The sequence below is a fragment of the Telmatherina bonti genome (assembly GCF_933228915.1).
Source record: "Telmatherina bonti genome assembly, chromosome: 17".
Taxonomy (NCBI): Eukaryota; Metazoa; Chordata; class Actinopteri; order Atheriniformes; family Telmatherinidae; genus Telmatherina; species Telmatherina bonti.
This window is the reverse complement of record NC_136615.1, coordinates 6,404,499-6,427,264: the sequence shown is the minus strand read 5'-3', so window position 1 is coordinate 6,427,264 and position 22,766 is coordinate 6,404,499. Positions and strand designations below refer to the sequence as shown.

The window sequence follows — 22,766 nt, the reverse complement described above, 5'->3', positions numbered from 1 at the left end:
GGAAAACCTCCATCAGGACCAGAACCAGGAAGGAAAACCTCCATCTGGACCAGAACCAGGAAGGAAAACCTCCATCAGGACCAGAACCAGGAAGGGAAACCTCCATCAGGACCAGAACCAGGAAGGGAAACCTCCATCAGGACCAGAACCAGAAAGTAAAACCTCTTTCTGGATCAGAACCAGAAGTCTGACCTGCTTTCTCCTTGTATTCTGACTTTGTGTCTGAATTGGAGAAATGACAAACCGGACTGAAATACTGCACAGCTGAACGAACCCTCTGCGGCCCGGCGGACAGAAATTCCTCATCTCTGTCAGAAAAACAAGAGGCCAGCTTCACGGTGCGTGAGACATTACAGACGCCGGCGTTACTCAGCCTGTCTGGCCTGAAACTGGAGGCATTCTTCATCATCCACAGCAGATTTCAGCTTTTATGGTGCTTTCTGGCTCCATTGTTGCAGAATATTTCTGGTTTCATTTAGACTGTTTTCTCTGCTAGCTTCCACTGCTGGGGTAAAATAATCCCAACGTCCATCCCGTAGAGGATCCTAGGAACTAGAACAGGTCTCTTTAATTCAACCGTCTGTGTCGTCTTCATCTCAACAAACTTCATTATTAACTCGTCGGGACGCAGCATACGATGGTTATGTAAAAAATGGTTTTATCTCTGCAAACAGTTTTCTTTTGGGTCATTGTGGAGAGTTTTAAGCTGTAAATATCAGGATTTGTGTTTCTGGTGAGGAAGAAATAAAGATGGCACAAAGCACAAAGGAAAGATTTTGGCTTGCCATAAAGAAAAAGACACGTCCAGGTAGGTCAGGTATTAATCGGATTTTAATCTCAGTACGATCTGGGTTTCCAACGATGATAAAAATAAAAGGGTGTGATTATTTTTCTCTCTGCAGTTTCCTCTCCTGCTGTCTTCAGCTGCTAATCGAGCGTCTCTGGCGTTGCAGCGCTGTGCTGTAAACTCCTCCCACAGCCGCTTTGCTTTCATTCAGACACTGTTGCCAACTTGGAGACTTTCTCGCTAAATCTGGAGACTTTTTTTGTTAAAAGCGACAAATCTAGCAGCTTTTACTGGAGTTATTAGAGACTTTTCTGGTGTTTTGGCGACTGACTTGAAGGCACATATTGTTCTGCAGTTACTGTAAGGAAGGAGCAGCGGGAGCCTCTCCCGTCCTAAAGCCCTCCCAGGCGGCCAGTCTCAGTCGGCTCCGGCTGCAGGTCAATGTAGAATAACTGCAGTAGGTTGTGGAAGTTCACCTAAACATAGTTTATACCATTGTCAGTGACAACTGGCTGCATTATTGTCCTATACATAGTTCGGCCAGTTAAACGCTGTAATATCCCTCCGTTACGGTGCGTTACCATAGCAACGCGTTAACCAGCTGGTTCAGATCAGCCGTCTTTTAACAGGTGAGTGAGAGAAACGTGCTGCAGCCTGACAGCGGTTGTTTGGTATAAAACCTACATCCAGGCCAACGTAAAATAGTTCCTATAGAAGCGGTAAAAGCAGATTAAACAACTCGGAACCGTCCATTAGACGGTTATAATGCACGGCACGGAGTCTAGAACACCACGACGCGCAGCGTTGTTTATAAATACTGGATAATTGTGTTAAATAATCCAGATCTCAATTTCAGTCAGAATAATTGTGATTATAATTTTTGTTGTAATCGATCAGCCCTACGTCCAGGATGAAGATGGAAATCTGTCTGGATTGATGCAGCTGCAGATTTATGTCAACATTTTCACTGAACAGGAAAATAAAGAAGGAATAAATCTGAGACATTTCAGTCCAGAAACTGCAGGAGAGATCAGCTTCATCCGGCCTCAACGTCTCCAGTTGGGGAATTCATGTTTTAAAAGGATTAAAATGATTCAACACAAATAACTAAATTAATATTTAAACATTTTAACTGAACTGACTTGTTCAGCAGGGACCAAACGGCGTTCCTCGGAGGCCATTTACGGTGGACACAGAGGACGGACAGTTTCATCTGTCTCCTGTGTCGGAGACAAAACGGAGCAATCAATGGCGGAGGCAGTGGCATGCAACCAGAGAAGAAGAAGAGGAGGAACAGGAAGAAGATGACAGAAACTACCAAATAAAAAACACCAGAAGTTGAGAACAGCAACAAACTTTGTGGTTTTCTTCTTCTGGGGTTTTTCCAGACGAAGGTGAACAACTTTAATGCTGCAAGTGACGTCTGACCAGCACTGTCCACTGGAAGGAATGACATGGTGACGTAAGCACATGGAAGCACATGGAAGTCCAGCTGGTCTGACGTCTTTTCTTTGGTCTCGCTGGTTCATAAAACTGGAGTTCCTTCAGGGGAAAAGCGTGAAAATGTGACTTTTCTCCTCTTCGACTGGAACACAACAACTCTGCATTGTTCTCATGTTCCATCTGAAGACGCCTCTCTGCAGATTTCCACGGACATCCAGGATTCCTGGCCTTCAGCTTGTTCCATCCTCCACGAGAAGCAGGAACTTTGTTCTTTCTGCCTTTTTCTCTTCTTTTCTGCTCAGGTAGAAGAGGAGCTGCAGCTCTGATCTGCTTCATTTCTCTTCTCATCACACTCACTTTGTTGTCCGAAGCCTGTTCCATCCTCCACCAGAAGCCAGAACTTTCTTCTTGTTCTCGAGGCTCCGAGAAGAAAATGACGTCATTTTCTTCTCGCGGATGTGTTTGAAGACAGTTCTCGACACATCGGGCTGCAGAACGTTTTTCTTGCGGGGCTCCAAGAAGTATCGTGTGATTGGTCGGACATGTGAGGTGGGCGTGGTTAACAGGGAGAAAGCAGGAAGCGGAGTTGCTGTTTCCTTGTTTTTACTGCTGCAGGTAAAACGGATTGTTTTGATAAAACAGCTGATCAAGGTGGTGAAAAATTACCAACATTTTTACATGTGGCATTAAAACACTCGGATCCAGCCGCGTGCACGACCCCGCCCCGCCGCGGGAACGACCCGCCCTGCCGCGGACGAAGCTGCTCGTTAAATATGAAACTAGAAACTCGGAGAGCGGAAACCTCCACCAAGCACGATGTTAAAGAATCCTTTTAAAACATTCCTGGATCCAAACGGTGATCCGGATCACCTCCAGAATTTAATCACTTCTTCATTTTTACATTTCCAACAACTCTGGAAATGTTTATAAAAATCCGTCCGTAACCTTTTGAGTTATCTTGAACACAAAGACGGCGGGAAAAACACAACCTGGTGGAGGAAACAACCTGGTTCATGGCACATAAAGCAGACATCGCCCCCCGCAGTGACCCCTCCCCGCTGCAGACCTGCTTCTCCTGGAGGATGGATGGACCTGATGTACAAGACGATATTTCTTGTTCTTGCTTCTCGTGGTGGAAGGAACAAGCTTCATTGTGTCGTTACGAACATGCACGGGTCACGTTTGCGTAAAGGTTCAGCGTCACTCAGCAGCTCCACTGAAATGTTATTTTATATTACAGAGTTTCATTTTAATGAACTAAAATTCCCACATTAACGTCCATATAACTTTGTTTTCTCCATAAGTTTTCTGTCTGATTAGTAGCTTTAACTTTACTTCAGCAGTCTGATGTTAAATGGGGTTTTTCCTCATATTTTCCCGTCTACACAGAGAAAGCAGATTTTATTCTGACATAGCTCAGGCAGATAAAACCAGTCAGCCAAAGCTGCAATCTCACCGCGTCTCTGACGTGTCTGTTCAGATTTATAAAGAAGGGACTAAACTCAGCTCAGGGTGGAAAAGCAGAGGGTTTTACTTCCCAGTTAAAAGCATGTGTGTGAGTGCTGTCTGCTCCCAGTCTGCTCGGCAGAAGTCCTCAGCTCATCCTCGGAGGACCATCGACGAGTCGGCCCAAGCTTCTCCTCTACAAATGCATTTCCCGTCTCCAGAGACGCATCAGGTCTCCACAGGATCCTCACAGAGCTGAGCTGAAGCTGCTAATGAGCTCCGCGAAGACCTGAAATCAGCTAAAACCTTTTAGCCCTTTCTGAGGCGCTGACGGATCCCGGTTTCCAAGGATCATAATATTTCTGCATCATTCAGGGAAGCAACTTGTTGGACTTTCTAATGAGTCATGTGACTAAAAACGCTGATGTGGCTCAGCTTAAAGACAGGAAGTAAGATTATTTATTTAAAGCATCTGTTGCCAGTCAACCCCAAAAACTGAGAAATTTTCAGCTATTTCAGGGTTTTCATGTTATATATATAAGTAATCTGAACTCTTCACTCCAGTCAGCCTCAGACGGGATGTTTCCATGCAGACGGGATGTTTCCATGCAGACGGGATGTTTCCATGCAGACGCGACGTTTCCATGCAGACGGGATGTTTCCATGCAGACGTGACGTTTCCATGCAGACGGGATGTTTCCATGCAGACGTGACGTTTCCATGCAGACGGGATGTTTCCATGCAGACGGGATGTTTCCATGCAGACGGGATGTTTCCATGCAGACGGGACGTTTCCATGCAGACGGGACGTTTCCATGCAGACGGGATGTTTCCATGCAGACGTGACGTTTCCATGCAGACGGGATGTTTCCATGCAGACGTGACGTTTCCATGCAGACGGGACGTTTCCATGCAGACGTGACGTTTCCATGCAGACGGGATGTTTCCATGCAGACGGGACGTTTCCATGCAGACGGGACGTTTCCATGCAGACGGGATGTTTCCATGCAGACGTGACGTTTCCATGCAGACGGGATGTTTCCATGCAGACGGGACGTTTCCATGCAGACGGGATGTTTCCATGCAGACGGGACGTTTCCATGCAGACGGGATGTTTCCATGCAGACGTGACGTTTCCATGCAGACGGGATGTTTCCATGCAGACGTGATGTTTCCATGCAGACGTGACGTTTCCATGCAGACGTGATGTTTCCATGGTAACATGATGTTTCCATGCAGACGTGACGTTTGTGCCTCAGCTGTCAGATTCTGAGGCTAAAATTATGTAAAATGAATGTATAAACAGATAAAGCTGCATAAAGAGCAACCAAAAGAAGAAATCACTGTCAGTTTTAGCTCTCTGATTGGTGGAAAGTCTGACAGGAAGTGTCTTCATCATCATGTCCAGGTGAAAATAGAGGTCTCTTAGCAACATGGTAGTGATGGTGATGAAGATGTGATAAATAATGGTGGATTTACCATCGAGAGTCTCTGAATAAACACTACATGTTGTGTCTGGATTGTAAACCTCCTGGACGGATAGAAACGCTGGAAAACCTCCGTAGACCAGCTGGAGGGTCACATGACCACCACAGTTCCACACTACTGGTCCTGAGAGGATGATGATGATAGTATTGACAACACTTGAAAAATAGCTGAGTTTTAAGCGTTTGAGGAGATTTGGAGTTTTATGAGTCAATATATTTAGTTTCTTTTACAGAGTTTAAAAGTTTTCTTTTCTTGTTTTTGTCTATAAAAACATCATAAATTATGCTAAAATTCCACAAAAAAATTCCTTGAAGCCAAATTATTGCTCTTTAAAAGATTTCTCACATGAACAACATGATTCATATTTAATGAAAAATGACATTACATCATCGTATTGAGTCACATGACTGCTGCAGACTTCAGCGATGCTTTTAGAGGAAGAAGCACGACGCTGACTGAGGATTTTCACAGTTGAGATGATTCACTCTGGGTTTCAGTCAGAGGAAACAGATGAAGATGCTCTACCAGGACCTGCCAGCCTCTTTCTGGAAGCTACATCATGAGAAAGCGTTTGAACATTTCTTTAAAGTCCTAAACCCAACCAGTCAGGCATAATTACTAATAAAACTACTAATAACCCGCTAACATCTGATTCCTCTCCATCAGATAAACATGAACGTCATTTTAACCGCGGCGATGAGTCACTTTAACCCCATGACCTCGCCTTCGTCAGAGTGTGAAATGATTCAGAAAGTCTGACTCGTCATCTACATTTCCACACCAGGTTTTTCTTCTCATGACTCGCCTCTTTTCCGAACATGCAGAGTGTCGTGTGTGAGATATGAAGCACGTTGACTGGAAACGGCCTCTACGATCCGGTTTGGTCCAGTTTTACTCTGCATGTCTGCTTCTCTGAGCTTTAAACAGAGGAAGCATCTGAACCGTCGTCCTCCTCAGACGCCTTCCTCCCTCCACGCAACGTGTTGCTGGTTTCTTCGTGTTTGTGGCTTGAAAGAAGCTGCAGCTGCTGTCGGCTGCAGGTGTTAACAGCAGATCCGGTTTTCTTCTCCTTCTCTTCAGGTCTTATCACACCAAACGACACGTTTCTGAGCTGTGAAGCGAGCTTTGGGTTGGTCGGCCTTGACGGTGCTGCAGCTGTGGGTTTTATGGGTTGAACAGGTTACTAAACGTCACATGATGGTTTTCCTTCAGCTGTTGCTGTTGCTGTAGCAACGCAACGGCGAACCGTCATCAAAGGAATTGGTGTTTTCCTTCCTCCTGCGTCACAGCTGACAGATGTGGTGGTGATGGGTGGCGGGTGTCTCATCCCAAAGCCAAAGATGGCTCCGGACACATGACATGTTTTCATTCAGAACTAAATAATTCCTCCTCAGGGTTTACACTGAAACAGAAATTCCAAACTGAGGTTCACATGTAAACACGTTGATGCGACGGGCGGACGTGATGTCCGTGACTCTACCGGAAACAAACAAACTTTCTTCCAGCTTCTTTCTTTTCTGAAACAACACAGAAAACCTCGTAATAATAAAAGTTTTTACTCCGATTTAGAAGCAGCAGCTCGACACGAGGATGCTACGTCATGGTTTCCAGTGAGCGGAAACGGGAAGACACCATTCCCATCATCGAGTGACGAGCATGCGCAGAACAACCGAGTCAACGTAGAGCAGAATGAACGTTTACACGATGGAGGAAAACCAGTTCTGTTGGAATAAACCAGCCGCTGACTGCAGAACTAAGTTTAATTCCAGGTTGTCATTTCCGAATTAGGTCACATTTAATCTGTTTAAAGCCGATTTAACTTTTATTTTGAAATAAAACTCGTGTAAACTCGGCCACTGGGGAAAAAAAGTCTTTGTTTACATAATTTACACTGTTTATTTTTCCAAACAATTATGTAATAAAAGAGAAAAACAAACAAAAATTTAAATTCCTCAGTTCTCGCATTGTTTTTTATTTAAAAAAAATCTTTGTAATCGTTTTATTACGATCATAATTAGATCAATAATCAAAGAAAGACACATAAAATGATATTTCCAAAATAACAGCGGTATCAGTGACACTTGTTCTGGATTGACTTGGTATCGGATCGATACCCGATGTTGCCGTATCGCTCCGCTCTACGACCAGCTGGACCGTTCAGATTGGTCGCATTTCCTCACAGCTTCCATCTTAACTACACCTCAGACCTTCTTCACACCTTCATCTTCCAGAGTTGGACAGATTCACTGAATATTATCTTTATTTAAACACTGTTTTAAAGCAGTTTAACTTCATATTTTATTCCATCTTAAACCAAATAAACTGATATCTAATCTATTCAGGCTCAAACTGGGAGATCCTTCTCGTTTTCTTTCCTCTGGATGTTGGTCATCTGATTATTTTAAAATGTCAAGTAAATTACAGCTTTTTTATTATTATTAAATAAATTCAGAATTTATCCTGCAGACAGTCTGATCAAGGCTGTAAAAAAATTAAACTTAACAGTTTGAGGAATGAATGAGTCAAATTATTTGGTTAAAAACATCAGACTGAGTATGAAACAGTAAAATGTAGCGGACAGCCAATGCACCACGGCTCATAAGTTAAGAGCATTTCTCTGCTCAGCGCTCCGGCCGTTAAACTGCATTAAAGCGCCGTTGCATCCATTTCCAGCACATGCAGTGAGATTACTCATCTTTAACGGATGAAAACAATGAGTCAACCTGCAGGCGCACGCCAGCCAGACCTCGTGTGAGCGGAGGCCGACCGGATGAGCTCGCAGGGCTTCTGAGAGCTCATGTCATCCCAGAGGTGATTTCTGAGGAGCTGCTGCAGCGATCGATCGCCGGGCTAATTCAGAGAGCATCATTACAGTTTCCCTGTTATTAGTTTAGTTTGAACACGGAGAGAAACGTTTACCTCATGCGTGTGCATAGCGGCGTGTTTTCTGCATCTGGCTGAAAGACTGAAGAGCTGCTTTATGATCGATGTCCTGCAGCTACGCTCAGCGTCGGAGTTTAAAGGCTCATTTCCACTAAATGTTCCGTTTTATCATGATACAGCATCGTAATCAGGGATGTGCACGGCGGATTGTTTAGTGGAAAAGGCAGAAGCAGAGTCCAGATTCATCCAGCAGAGCGCTTGAAACCCTGGTTCACTTCCTCTGACAGTTTGGTTCGTTTAGAGCAGTGTGAACGCGCCTTCTAACACCAAAGCAGCAAACTGCAGTCCGACTGGAAGCCGAGCGTCTCGGTTGAACTCAGGTGATCTTTTCCTGTTCTGGATAGACACCAGAGGGTCTGAAAACTGGGTAAATGCAGCGGAAAAGTCGCACATGCGGTCAAACGTCATTTTCTGTACGAAGCTGCAAGCTTTTTTGGTTTATTGATTTTTTTTATAGTTATTTTATCTACAATCTTATTTATTAAGAAGTTATATTTTTGGAAATTTTAATCTATGTTTAGAGTATATTTTAATTCCATGTTTGTTTTTATTCAAATTTTTTCTATTTACTGGCTTATTTTTTATTCACTATTTTACTTCATTCACTGATTTTTATTTTTGTATTTTCTTTAGATTTTTATTTATTTTTGTTTGTTCTTTTATTTTCTTATTTTTTGCTGAATTTTTATTTTAATTATTTTTAAATTTCCATTTCATTGAACAAATTGTTTTTTTTAATCTTTATTAATATTTACAGATTTTTTTTTAATTTCCAAGTGTATTGTGTTTTATTTATTTTTCTTATTTCTTTATAATATAATACATTTTAATTTTATTTGACTAAAAAATTTTTTATTTTATTTTCAGTTTTTTATTTCCTTTTTTGTTACTTTTATTTTCCAATCTTATGATTTTTTTGTTTTGTTTTTTTTTTGTTTTTTTATTAATTGCATCACTGTAATTGTAGGATTTGTGTCAGAAACTTGAGGCAGAATAATATTTTCGTTATTTTGCTGTGACAAGCCGCCGCCTGCTCAACAGGTCCATGAAAGCTGATTTGGGAGGAAACTTTCCTGCAGAGCCAACAACGGTTTTCCTTCAGGTGTTACGATAACGGACACAAATAGTTTGAGGGTGAGCCTTTAAACCCGGTTTTGTCTACATTTGAAGCAGCTCTGAGGCTCGTGCATGTCTGAGTCATGCTGCAGGATGAGTAGAGGCCTGCAGCTGCTGCTGGAACCAGGAGAACAAGATCATTTGTGTTTTATGACACATTCAGATAGAAGCATGCAAAGAGGGGGAGTAATCAACTGAAAGCAGAGTTTCAGCTCCAGCCAGAAGGTTGACACGATGCGACTAACACTCGCAGCTCTTTGGACCAGCGAAGACGCAGATGGTGAGCAGGTTCACACGCAGGAAGCAAACACACCAAACCCAACAGAAAGAGGGCGTCAGAAAGTCCTGGTCCACCGTCTGAAACTGGAAACCAGCAGATCAATGTGGATGTTTCAGTCCAAACACAACATCCACCTGCAGCCTGCTCATGGCTGGAGATCCAGGACAGAATAACCTCAGTGACCTCCTAATGGTGAGCGTAGCGAGGAAGGCCCGCCTGACCCGTTCACGCTCGGACCACCGCTACAGGACCAGTTCAGGTTGTTCCTTCTGGACGTGTCGGACTAACAGACGTGTTCCTGCTGCGATCAGGTTGTTGTGATGACGTCTCTGCTGTTTTACTGTACATCTTGTTACTGGCTGTAAAACTAACGGCCTCCAGGGGATCATAAAGATTCTTGAACTTGAAGAAACCTCAAGGCGCTCCACCTGTTATCATCTGAACTGCTGTGTTTGCAGCTCCACGGTTTCCCTCCTCGACAGGGACCAGACCACGGGGGGCCAACAGCTCCCGAGAGGCGAGGTCGGCGACAGGCTTTGACTTGCAGGATGAAGCCGAAGTGGATCAGATCCGACTGAGAGGCTGAGCTGGAATTTCTACTTTCAGACTAAATGAGAACGGAACGTTTCAGACACAAGGTGGATGTCCAGTCATCAAGTCTACGTGGGAAAATCTTCATCATCAGCTTCCAAAACGGCAAATTATGATCAAGTCCACCAGATCTCCGGCGCTCTGGAGCACCAGCACTGAAGGCATCATTGTCTCAGGACCAGCAGGGTGTAACTGGGACGGTCATGTGACCCTCCAGCTGGTCTACGGAGGTTTTCCAGCGTTTCTATCCGTCCAGGAGGTTTACAATCCAGACACAACATGTAGTGTTTATTCAGAGACTCTCGATGGTAAATCCACCATTATTTATCACATCTTCATCACCATCACTACCATGTTGCTAAGAGACCTCTATTTCCACCTGGACATGATGATGAAGACACTTCCTGTCAGACTTTCCACCAATCAGAGAGCTTAAACTGACGGTAACGTCCAATCAGGAGCAGCCAAAGATCAACAAGTGATGAGAAAAGCAGGAAAATAATGATCCTCTATGGCTGGAATAAAGCCAGGAAGACGTTTGGGATGCAGCTGAGGTGGAGGTGCTGCAGTGAGGACAGCAGGGAAACCGGGAAGCACAATATTTTGCATCCATCGCTACCTGGCTGAAACCCCGCCAACCAGGTAAGAGTACGGTTGCTATGGTAACACAACCGAGATCTGGGTTCCAAACTTTATCAGCTTACTTCCTGAAAACCTTAAAACTCCACACAGGAGATGCTGCAACCTGCTGGGATGTGGGAATTATCTGGTTTCCTTCATGAGTCTGCAGGAAACAGCAACCTCCAGATACAAGCTGCTCAAATCCCTCCGTTTTACCAGCTGATGACGCGTCTTTCTGACAGTCTGAACAGCGCTAATCCCACCTCTTCATGTGTCATCAGATCCATTTCATTCCCTTTTCCGGTGTAGGAAGGCGCTGGCAGTGACTTTCCACTGTATTCTGACATAAAGCTCCAACAGCTGTCAGATGGATGACGAACGAAACAGCGACTTCACGTTGGACGACGAGAAAGATGAGAACTTTACAGGAGTGATGGAGCCAGTGGAGGTCAGATGGAGATAAACCAGCGACTCTCCTCCTCTCAGAGAGACGTGGATGGGCGACGAAGGACAGTTTAACCGACCCCAAGCAGCTGCAACGACAGATTATCAGCTCCTTTTACCTCTTAATTTATGTTTAAGGAGCGGCGGAGGTCTTGGAAGAGGTGGGAAGCAGCCTAATATCCCTACAACCTTCTAATGTCCTGCAGGTTTGCTCGCCGTGATGTGAAGACGGCTTTCAACATGGCTGATTCTGCTAATATCCGGCTCGGCAGCACGAGCCACAACCCTCCTCCAATAAAAATTGATCTGAATAAAAATTGAGCAGAAGCACACGCAGGAAAAATGCATGCAAACGTTAATGCAAAGAGGCTGAGCAGCGAGGTCGTTCCTCTGCATGCACGGGTCCATCGATTCTTCATAAAACTGCAGATGAGACGCAGCAATCAGAGCTTACACCACGGAAACGTCAGGTTAGAGCTGGAGCGTCACGTTTCTCTAAGTTCAGGTATCACCGGCAGCGCGGCGTGACTCTGGAGGCTCGGGGCAGAAAAAGAACACAGTAATAATAAAAACTGCTGATTTTTCTTCTTATTTTAGGACAAGGTTCAGCTACATAGTTAAGATGTTAAACCCCTGAAAACCCGAAAGACAAACTGACTCCAGTTTTTATCCTTTGTTTTATAATTATTACTGCAGAAAACATGAAAAGTTTTAGTTTCAGATGTGTCTTCCTAAAATTCACTTATACAGGAACAATAAAAGCTGCTCCAAAAACCTGAAATTCCTGAGATACAACTTATTATTTAACTACTTAGATACACACACATATATATAGTTATGTATTTGCATATTTTACATATTTTTACATAAACATATATGTAGATGTATATATTTGTAAGCAGAAGAAAGAGAAACAAGAAGAAAGCAGAAAAGCAAAAGAGAAAAAGAAGGAAAAGGGGATACGTAGAAAAAGGAATCAGGAAGATTTTTAAAGAGTCAAGAAGAAATAGATAAAGAATAAAAATAAGAAGAGGGTAAGGGAAGATGAAGGGAAAAGATTGTGACAAGAAAAAAGAATGACAAGAAGTAGAAAAAAGTAAGAAAAAGAATCCAGAAAAAAGGGGGACGGAAATGGAGAAGGCGGCCAAAAAAGAATGGAGGAGGAAAAAGAAAAACAGGAAGAAAGGAAAAGTTAAAAACAGAGAAACAGGAAGTGGAATTTAGAAGGAAATATGAACAAGAAAAACAAAAAGAAAAGCAAGAAGAAGAAAAATGTGGGAGGACCGCGGGCTGCATGTTGGAGCTTCAGGATCTACGTGAATAAAAAGCTCCGCCGCTGATCTGCACGTCGCCATGACGACATTTATCCTGATGGAAACCTGAGGATCTGGACTCCTTCGGGACACGAGGAGCAGAACTCGACCCCATCAGTCAGAACCGGCGCCGTTTGGCTGGACTCTGGTTGGATTTCAGTCCACGAGCAGCAGAGAGATTTCCCCGTGTGGAGGCGGGCTCAGTTTCATCATGGTGGACCGTCTCCAAGGCAACGGGCCGGTGACAGACTTCAGGACTCGGTCTCAAATTCTGCACTTCGGTGCACAAAACGCTCCGACGTTTCCGGAGTTTTTACAGCTCCGCATGTTCAGACGTTTCCAGATGAGAAGATTTTAATGTTTTTCCTCGTGTGAACATCGAACAAAGAAACTTGTTTCACCTAATAAATATTTTCATTATATTTTTTTTTACACAATCATGCACAATATTATCAGACAATTTCCAGATTTCTTCACACAGATCTGCACATTAACCTGTATTTAAGAGATATTTCCATCATCTAGAAGAGCTGGTACCCCGAACCCGGACTGAGCGCCTCAAAGTCCACATACAGAACAGTCTAGTGGGTTATAATAAGTTATCAATAATGAAAAAATCCACATTTTTCCTTTGTTTTAGTCTGAAGATGTCCAAGTAAATGATCAAGATCTTAATAAACTGCCCTTTTGATTCTTATAGAAAACATAAATAATCTTAAATGTTAAAATAGTTTAAACATTATTTTGCATCATTTACAGATTTATTTCAATTTATTTTTTTATCAAATTTTTCTAGATAAAATATCAATACAGTTCTCCTTTTAAAGATTAATATATCAATATATTTATTTAAATAAATTTATTTAAAATTCTTTCATGAAACTGATCAGTTTAATATCTTTTCCAATAAATTCTAATTTAATAGAGATGAAATATTTTCTTTTTTTGATCATGTTGATTAATATTTTTATTATTTTAATCTATTAAAACATTTGACTTATTTTATTTTCATACTAGTATTTAACATTGGTGAGTTAATAGATGTTTTCTGACTTGGAAGTCAGAATAAAACATTTAATCCTGTATTTCAGTATTTGCTGACATCCTGAACTGACTCACCTCGTCATAAATCTGTTAAAGATGGAAAAGATTGAACTAAATCCCCCATCGTGTCTCCATGTATCGCCATTAGAGAAACACTGGTCCAGATAACCTACAGAAATTCCCATTTTCCTCATCAGCATGTGCAGAAACTGGGTGGGATCGACGTTCGGATGACCTCTGACCCCGAGCAGCCGAAGCAGATGGAAGCGAATCAGCAGGGATCAGTGGAAGATGTGAACGCCAGGCATAACCTTGACCTCCTGCAAAATGCAAGCAGCTTAAACGTGACCTAATAACCAAGTAAGACAGGTAACAAACACATGACCTGGCTAGGAAAACAACACGGCGGCCACGTGTTCCTCCTGGAATCAGCATGTTTGGATCTGCCCGTCCTCCAGTCCTGGACTAATGAACCGCATTTTTCACACAAACCTTCTGTTTTCTTCTGCAGTTTCACTGAGATCTGCTTCAGTTTCTGCATGAAGTCTTTACAGACGAGGCAGGGCAACACCTGATGAGGTGGGAACGCGTGTTGAAAACAACGGGATCCGTTTTAAAGCAACACAAAGCCAAACAAAACATGTAAAAAGCTGATTTCTCACCAATCAGACCCATCTGTTAAAGGCAGCATGTCGCAGCTACACTTGCTAAAACAAGTACAAATAAAGTGTTTGCACATGCAGATAAAATCTGCAACACATTGATCAAATTCATGATTCCTAATCAATTCTGCATGTCTGTACTTCCAAGTCTGGACCAACAATGAGCTGGGAGATCTTTTCTACATGCAATAAAGTTTACAGCCAGAAAACTTCGTCCCTTCGCTCATAGTCACAGATTTGTGTTTTCTCTGCACAAAAGATCGGATTCTTACGTATTTTCACACATTGTAACGTGATTCCTGAAGGTTTATTGATGTTCTGTGATAAAGACGAATTCAGACCCTTAAATTCGGTCCGTTTCCAAGACTTCTGCAGGCGCAGGATTTGGAGCAGTACCAGATAAAAACTGTGGAGGCAGTGCTGAGCAGCACAGCTAACATGCAACTAGAGGAATAACCAAAGAAGAAGAAGCCACTATGATGTATTTAACCTCTGTCTACTGCGCTGCGTCCGTTTTATCTCTCAGATGTTTGTTATTCTCTGAAACTGACGTGCAAACATGGAGGTGAACTCTGCGGAGGTGAACTCTACGGAGGTGAACTCTGCGGAGGTGAACTCTACGCAGGTGAACTCTACGGAGGTGAACTCTGCGCAGGTGAACTCTGCGCAGGTGAACTCTGCGCAGGTGAACTCTGCGCAGGTGAACTCTGCGCAGGTGAACTCTGCGCAGGTGAACTCTGCGCAGGTGAACTCTGCGGAGGTGAACTCTGCGGAGGTGAACTCTACGCAGGTGAACTCTGCGGAGGTGAACTCTGCGGAGGTGAACTCTACGCAGGTGAACTCTGCGCAGGTGAACTCTGCGCAGGTGAACTCTGCGCAGGTGAACTCTGCGCAGGTGAACTCTGCGCAGGTGAACTCTGCGGAGGTGAACTCTGCGGAGGTGAACTCTGCGCAGGTGAACTCTGCGCAGGTGAACTCTGCGGAGGTGAACTCTGCGGAGGTGAACTCTGCGGAGGTGAACTCTGCGCAGGTGAACTCTGCGCAGGTGAACTCTGCGCAGGTGAACTCTGCGGAGGTGAACTCTGCGCAGGTGAACTCTGCGCAGGTGAACTCTGCGCAGGTGAACTCTGCGGAGGTGAACTCTGCGGAGGTGAACTCTACGCAGGTGAACTCTACGCAGGTGAACTCTGCGCAGGTGAACTCTGCGGAGGTGAACTCTACGCAGGTGAACTCTACGCAGGTGAACTCTGCGCAGGTGAACTCTGCGCAGGTGAACTCTGCGGAGGTGAACTCTACGGAGGTGAACTCTGCGCAGGTGAACTCTGCGCAGGTGAACTCTGCGGAGGTGAACTCTACGCAGGTGAACTCTGCGCAGGTGAACTCTACGCAGGTGAACTCTGCGGAGGTGAACTCTACGCAGGTGAACTCTGCGCAGGTGAACTCTGCGCAGGTGAACTCTGCGCAGGTGAACTCTGCGGAGGTGAACTCTGCGGAGGTGAACTCTGCGGAGGTGAACTCTGCGCAGGTGAACTCTGCGCAGGTGAACTCTGCGGAGGTGAACTCTGCGGAGGTGAACTCTACGCAGGTGAACTCTACGCAGGTGAACTCTACGCAGGTGAACTCTGCGCAGGTGAACTCTGCGCAGGTGAACTCTGCGGAGGTGAACTCTACGGAGGTGAACTCTGCGCAGGTGAACTCTGCGCAGGTGAACTCTACGGAGGTGAACTCTACGCAGGTGAACTCTACGGAGGTGAACTCTACGCAGGTGAACTCTACGCAGGTGAACTCTACGCAGGTGAACTCTGCGCAGGTGAACTCTACGGAGGTGAACTCTACGGAGGTGAACTCTGCGCAGGTGAACTCTACGCAGGTGAACTCTACGCAGGTGAACTCTACGCAGGTGAACTCTGCGCAGGTGAACTCTGCGCAGGTGAACTCTGCGCAGGTGAACTCTACGCAGGTGAACTCTACGCAGGTGAACTCTGCGCAGGTGAACTCTGCGCAGGTGAACTCTGCGCAGGTGAACTCTGCGCAGGTGAACTCTACGCAGGTGAACTCTACGCAGGTGAACTCTGCGCAGGTGAACTCTGCGCAGGTGAACTCTGCGCAGGTGAACTCTGCGCAGGTGAACTCTGCGCAGGTGAACTCTACGCAGGTGAACTCTACGCAGGTGAACTCTACGCAGGTGAACTCTGCGGAGGTGAACTCTACGCAGGTGAACTCTACGCAGGTGAACTCTGCGGAGGTGAACTCTGCGGAGGTGAACTCTGCGCAGGTGAACTCTGCGCAGGTGAACTCTGCGCAGGTGAACTCTGCGCAGGTGAACTCTGCGCAGGTGAACTCTACGCAGGTGAACTCTGCGCAGGTGAACTCTGCGCAGGTGAACTCTGCGCAGGTGAACTCTGCGGAGGTGAACTCTGCGCAGGTGAACTCTGCGGAGGTGAACTCTGCGCAGGTGAACTCTACGGAGGTGAACTCTACGGAGGTGAACTCTGCGGCGCCCTCTGGTGGATGTTCCGGGTACGGCAGCGACGTTTCAAACAGACGTTGAAAATGTTTTAATTTGAATATCAATGTGCTTCTCAGACAGACCTAAAACCCACAAAGCAACCCTGATCAGCGACCGTAGAAATACAGTCTGTGGGACGCGGCTCCTGGACCAGGACCAGGTCCAGGATGTTCGTCTATAAAACATCATAAATTATGTTAAAGTCTCCTGGTCTAGGTTCCTAGACCGGGTTCCTGGATCAGGCTCCTGGACCTGGCTCCTGGACTAGGTTCCTAGACCTAGGTCCTAATCCTGGTTCCTAGACCTGGCTCTGGACCTGGATTTTTCTAAATATTTTGTACTCCTGCTACGTCTCGAGTGCCATCCTTAGTACCGGTATCCAGTCTGACATTTTTGATCGTGATGACCGTTATGATTCACATCCTCCACATCATTTGAAGCCTGAGTGAAAACAACCAATCAGAAAGGAGCTGTGAGGAAGCAGAAGCCCAGCAGAGAGGGAGGGGGCGGAGCCTGTTGGTTCCTTTGGTTTTAATCAGAAAGAAAAGCTGAGTTTTATGTTATAAGAGTTGTTTATAAGACTGTTTCAGTAGAAACAAACTGGCTGGTGTGAACCTGCAGCCAGATTTCAGATGTTTAAACAGGAAATAAACCTAAAATTCTGACTAGTTCTGTTCCTTCTCTGCTGTTTTTTTTTTTAAAGATGTTTCTTTGCTCACGAAATCAGAGCAGAAGTTGTTTCTTAGCACAGGATGTGTTTCTGCTTCGTGACCTCGGGTGGAAACTGAATTAGTCTTTCATGTTGTCAGCTGCTTCTCTGCGTGAAACTCGCTGCAGAGATGACTTTGTCCTCCCGACTGTGTGTAAATAAAGCATAAAACTTTTCTTTTTTGGTTTAAATTGATGTTTCTTCTTAATAAAAATGTTTTGGTGTGAATAACGGTGTTATCATGGATCATTTACCATCTAGAGTCTCTGAATAAACACTACATGTTGTGTCTCCTGGACGGATAGAAATGCTGGAAAACCTCCGTAGACCAGCTGGAGGGTCACATGACCAGCTGGAGGGTCACATGACCATCACAGATTCCCTCACACTGCTGTTCTGGTGGAGTTTTAAGGGTGAATGTTGGGTTTGGGTGAGTTTTCTGTACATCTTTAGGATTTTAGTTACCCAGCACACATGTGAGATGCACAGCTTCCCCATCGTCAGTGTGTGCTCATGTTCATTTGTGTGTCTGGAGCTTCCTGTGGCCTCTGAAGACCAGGCAGACAAAAGCATCTTTCATTCTCCTGCTAAGTAGAGGAGATTTGGATGGAGGAAGTGTTCTGGGCTCAGTGCTTCCTTTCAGCAGGCCGTGATTCACAGTTCGCTGCCAGTTGGTCGGAGCTTTTGTGTGTATCTGAGATGGAAAAGATGCGACGGCTTGCGTTGATGAAGACGGTTCCTACGGCCGTTACCGTGACGCGCTCGGCCGGGACGCTGTGATTGTGTTGCAGTCTGTCACCTGTGACTTCAGCAGACTCTCACACGGGGCTGTAATCCCATTACTCTGCATGCTTAATTGGTAATGCAATCTGAATGCTTGTATTTCTCCATCACCCCGGCTGGTGTGGGCTCGGGGTGTTGGAGCACCTCTACCTATGGATTCTCAGATACTGGACGGGAGGATTCGTGTGGAGAAGAAACCAGACATAGACCAACAGCAGTCCACAGACACGGGGAGGGGCTCCTAGCTGATTGCACTCCCGCCTGGAATTTGCTGGAAAAATAGAGCTGAGAAGTGATAAATAAAAGATGTAATCTCCCCGCGTGTGGGCTGCACCGGAGGAGGAGGTTTTCTCACAGCGGACCTTGAGGAAATGAACTGGCACACATGTGTGGACCCTCAGACTCCACAACAAACCCCGAGTGTTCGTCAGCTCGCCGTGTCTTCCTGCAGCCCGACTCACTTTACGCCCTGCTGGCGGGCAGCGTGTCGTCTCCAGCCGGGCTGAACGCCCGCTGGGGAATATTGATTTAGTGGTAAAAAGTTGAAGTATTTGTTGTTTATTTCCTTCTGTGTTGTAAAATGTCTTTTTTCTTTTAAATGACAGAAATCTGAAGACCAGAAGCAGTAAAAACACATTTAAAGATAAACTTTGGCTTAAAAATGTTTTTATGGACTTTTAACTTAATTTATGATGTTTTTATAGATAAAACCAAGAAAAGAAAAACTTTTAAACTTGATAAAAGAAACTAAATATATTGACTGATAAAACTCCAAATCTCCTCAAAGGCTACAACTAAAATCATCATCATCGTCATCCTCCTCTGAGGACCAGCAGTGTGGAACTGTGATGGTCATGTGACCCTCCAGCTGGTCTACGGAGGTTTTCCAGCGTTTCTATCCGTCCAGGAGGTTTACAATCCAGACACAACATGTAGTGTTTATTCAGAGACTCTAGATGGTAAATCCACCATTATTTATCACATCTTCATCACCATCACTACCATGTTGCTAAGAGACCTCTATTTCCACCTGGACATGATGATGAAGACACTTCCTGTCAGACTTTCCACCAATCAGAGAGCTTAAACTGACGGTAACGTCCAATCAGGAGCAGCCAAAGATCAACAAGTGATGAGAAAAGCAGGAAAATAATGATCCTCTATGGCTGGAATAAAGCCAGGAAGACGTTTGGGATGCAGCTGAGGTGGAGGTGCTGCAGTGAGGACAGCAGGTAGATAGTAGCAGGAAGACGTGTGGAAACATGGAAACTGTGAGTGTGTGTGTTTCAGACGTGAGAGAATGATGTGCAGATGAGAAAAGGCTTGGTCACTGCTGATCTATGTGTGTTATTTCTACAAACTTCTGGTTGCTCTTTATGCTGCTTTATCCGTTCATACATTCATTTTACATCATTTTAGCCTCAGAATCTGACAGCTGAGGCTGAAACATCACGTCTCCATGGAAACATCACGTCTGCGTGGAAACGTCACGTTTGCATGGAAATGTCCTATCTCCGTGGAAACGTCACGTCTGCGTGGAAACGTCACGTCTGCGTGGAAACGTCACGTCTGCGTGGAAACGTCACGTCTGCGTGGAAACGTCACGTTTGCATGGAAATGTCCTATCTCCGTGGAAACGTCACGTCTGCGTGGAAACGTCACGTTTGCGTGGAAACGTCACGTTTGCATGGAAATGTCCTATCTCCGTGGAAACGTCATGTCTGTGTGGAAACGTCACGTCTGCATGGAAATTTCAGGTCTGCGTGGAAACGTCCTATCTCCGTGGAAACGTCACGTCTGCGTGGAAACGTCCTATCTCCGTGGAAACGTCACGTCTGCGTGGAAATTTCAGGTCTGCGTGGAAACGTCCTATCTCCGTGGAAACGTCACGTCTGCGTGGAAACGTCCTGTCTCCGTGGAAACGTCACGTCTGCGTGGAAACGTCCTGTCTCCGTGGAAACGTCCTATCTCCGTGGAAACGTCACGTCTGCGTGGAAACGTCACGTCTGCGTGGAAACGTCCTATCTCCGTGGAAACGTCCTATCTCCGTGGAAACGTCCTATCTCCGTGGAAACGTCACGTCTGCGTGGAAACGTCCTATCTCCGTGGAAACATCACGTCTGCGTGGAAACGTCCTATCTCCGTGGAAACGTCACGTCTGCGTGGAAACGTCCTATCTCCGTGGAAACGTCACGTTTGCAGGCTGATAGGAGTGAAAAGACTTCAGCTTTTAATAGTAGTTTTATATTCTAAAATTCTAAAAATGGACTAAAAATAGTTTGACACGTCTGATAACTTTTTTTTAATATTAACCATTCCAGAAAAATTCCAAACAAAAGAACGCCGGTGTTTGTTTACATTGTGCACCTTTCCCGTACATAAAAAAAACACGTTGACATGAAACAGAATAAAAGCAGCCTGAAGTTCTTTGTTAATGTTAGGAAGGATAATTGAGCTCTTTAAACTTCCTGAAGTTGATGACAATAGTGCATAGTTGACTCACGTCCAGTTCGGCAGTTTATCAGCGTCTTGCTGCAGTGCAGTCTGTTCGTGCACGCTGACAAAGCCACAATGCATTTTTAATTATCTTTTAACAGCATATCAACTGTTCCACACAGAACAACTCATTCAAATGTAATGTGTGTCAGTTGAGACCCAACCCTGTGCACTTCCCTTATTACTCAACAGCTTTGTGCAATCGTCTGAAACTGATTTTACTGGCCGAACTGTGTTTCAGCAGCTCCTGGAAGGCGTCATGATGTCAGATTTAGAAGAAAAGGGTAGTTTTGATGTCACTAAGTGCTTTGAGTTTTGTGTTTTTGGCCACAACCCAGCCTCAGACGGTAAAACCGGCTGATTTATTTTCATTCTGACAAAGTTTCACAATGACTTCTGGCTGCTTGCAAGGTGGAAAATAAGGGGATTCTTCTCTTGTCTGAGCCACAGCTTAAATTTCCACGCAATTAATGCATTTTGAACGTTCAAACTGTCCCTGAAGTAAATGGGGTTTAAATGCCCCAGTCACACGTTCCCATTGAGGCACCCAGCAGATTTAAAGCCACATTGTGGCTCCTCCGTCAGCCAGTCGCCCTTTGTTGTCAAAACGAGGCTTTTCACACACATCACGGTGAATATTTCTGTTTTTCTGGTTTCCCACAGCGGGGTGTTTGCGTGAGAAGTGCTCTCACCACTCACCGACTTGCAGGACGTTGTCCACGCAGCCGCTCTCCAGCAGAGCGATGCCCCGGCGGAACGGCAGCCGCGTCTCGTCGCCGCTCTCCCCGCTGCTTCCGCTCTCCTCCCCGCCGGTGTTGAACGACGAGTACATGCATATTTCCCGTTCGCTCCTGGGGAAGGACCAGTACACGATCCGCCTCTGGACCGGCTCTGGGATCCGCTCGAAGCGCTCCTCTACCCGCTGAAACGGCCACTTCTCCGCGACTTTCCTCGCCGCGATGTCCAGGAGAGACTCCGGGCTGTGGGTCCGACTCGGTCCGCCCTGCGTGAGAGCCGAGCCGCCGCACGGCACCCCGGCGGCCCGCTGGCCTGGTCTGCAAGCTGCACCGAAGCCCGGTCTGTAGCAGAGCCGCTTGGCCGGGGGATGCTGCAAGCGCTCCGCCATGATAGCTCCGCGTTAACGGCGACGGCGGAAGTCTGCGCACCGTGCGCACGGGACGGGGAACGGAGAGCCGCGGTGAGGTTGCTGGCCGTGTTCGGCCGGTTCATCCCTTTAAGCCAGCATGAGGGCAGGGCTTCTCAAAGCTTGTCAAACCCCTTTGTTGACAAACTGAAGGAAGGCGGGGTCTGTCCGCCTGGCCCCGGGCTGGATGCGGGCTGGAGGGCGGAATTCCCGCACGCTGGCTCAGCCTTTGAGACGCGGTGATCTGTAATAACGGCGGCGGTTCTACCGGTTGGCGGAGAGGCGAGGCTTTGTCTGTCTGCGAGCCGCAGCAGGAGGAATGAATGCTGGCTGCCTGTGGGCGGTTATCGGCCTGTCAACACTCCAGCCTCGTGGTTAAGGGGGGGAGGGGGCTTTGAACGCAGCACCGCCCACTGTGACGTTTACGGTCCACTGGAATGTGAAGCGTTTCAGCAAAATACGGATAGTTATTAAAAGTATGGAAGTCTGCGACTGCCAAATATAGAGAAACAAAAAAAGTTGAGTGAAACTAAGAAATCAAATAAAAATAAAGAAAATTAAGTAAGAATATACAAAAGATACTTTAGAGATGATGATGTAAATTTAATCATTTAAAAAATGATAAAGATATACTGGATCTTAATAAAATTTGCACAATTAAACAAATCAAACAACTGATCTCATACTTTGTTCTTTTATCATTTCAACTATTTAGCATATTTTGTCATATTTAACGTAATATTCTTGAATTAATATAAGTATAATCCCTTGAAGTATAATAAGTATTATCCCTTGAAAGCGAGATGGTACATCCCAAAGGGGTTATTCCTCTATCAATACAATGTTAAATAATCTCAGTCTCAAAGTAAAAAGTCTTATTCCTCAAACAAATTTAAAAATGGCTCATGTTAGAAATTTTCCCGTGTGATTTGCAGACCTAAAAATTA

General features: G+C 45.2%; 1 protein-coding gene across 1 annotated transcript in view; it reads right to left on the bottom strand.

Moving 5' to 3' along the window:
- Positions 1–21,801, bottom strand: part of LOC306768302 (zinc finger SWIM domain-containing protein 6-like) — a gene marked incomplete at its 5' end in the record, with an annotated part of 67,523 nt that extends 45,722 nt beyond the window's left edge. Inside the window, one exon of the mRNA XM_079256606.1 lies at positions 21,375–21,801. Within this exon, the coding sequence (XP_079112732.1) occupies positions 21,375–21,801 (427 nt within the window). The remainder of the gene's footprint in view (positions 1–21,374) is intronic.
- Positions 21,802–22,766: the final 965 nt, after the last annotated feature.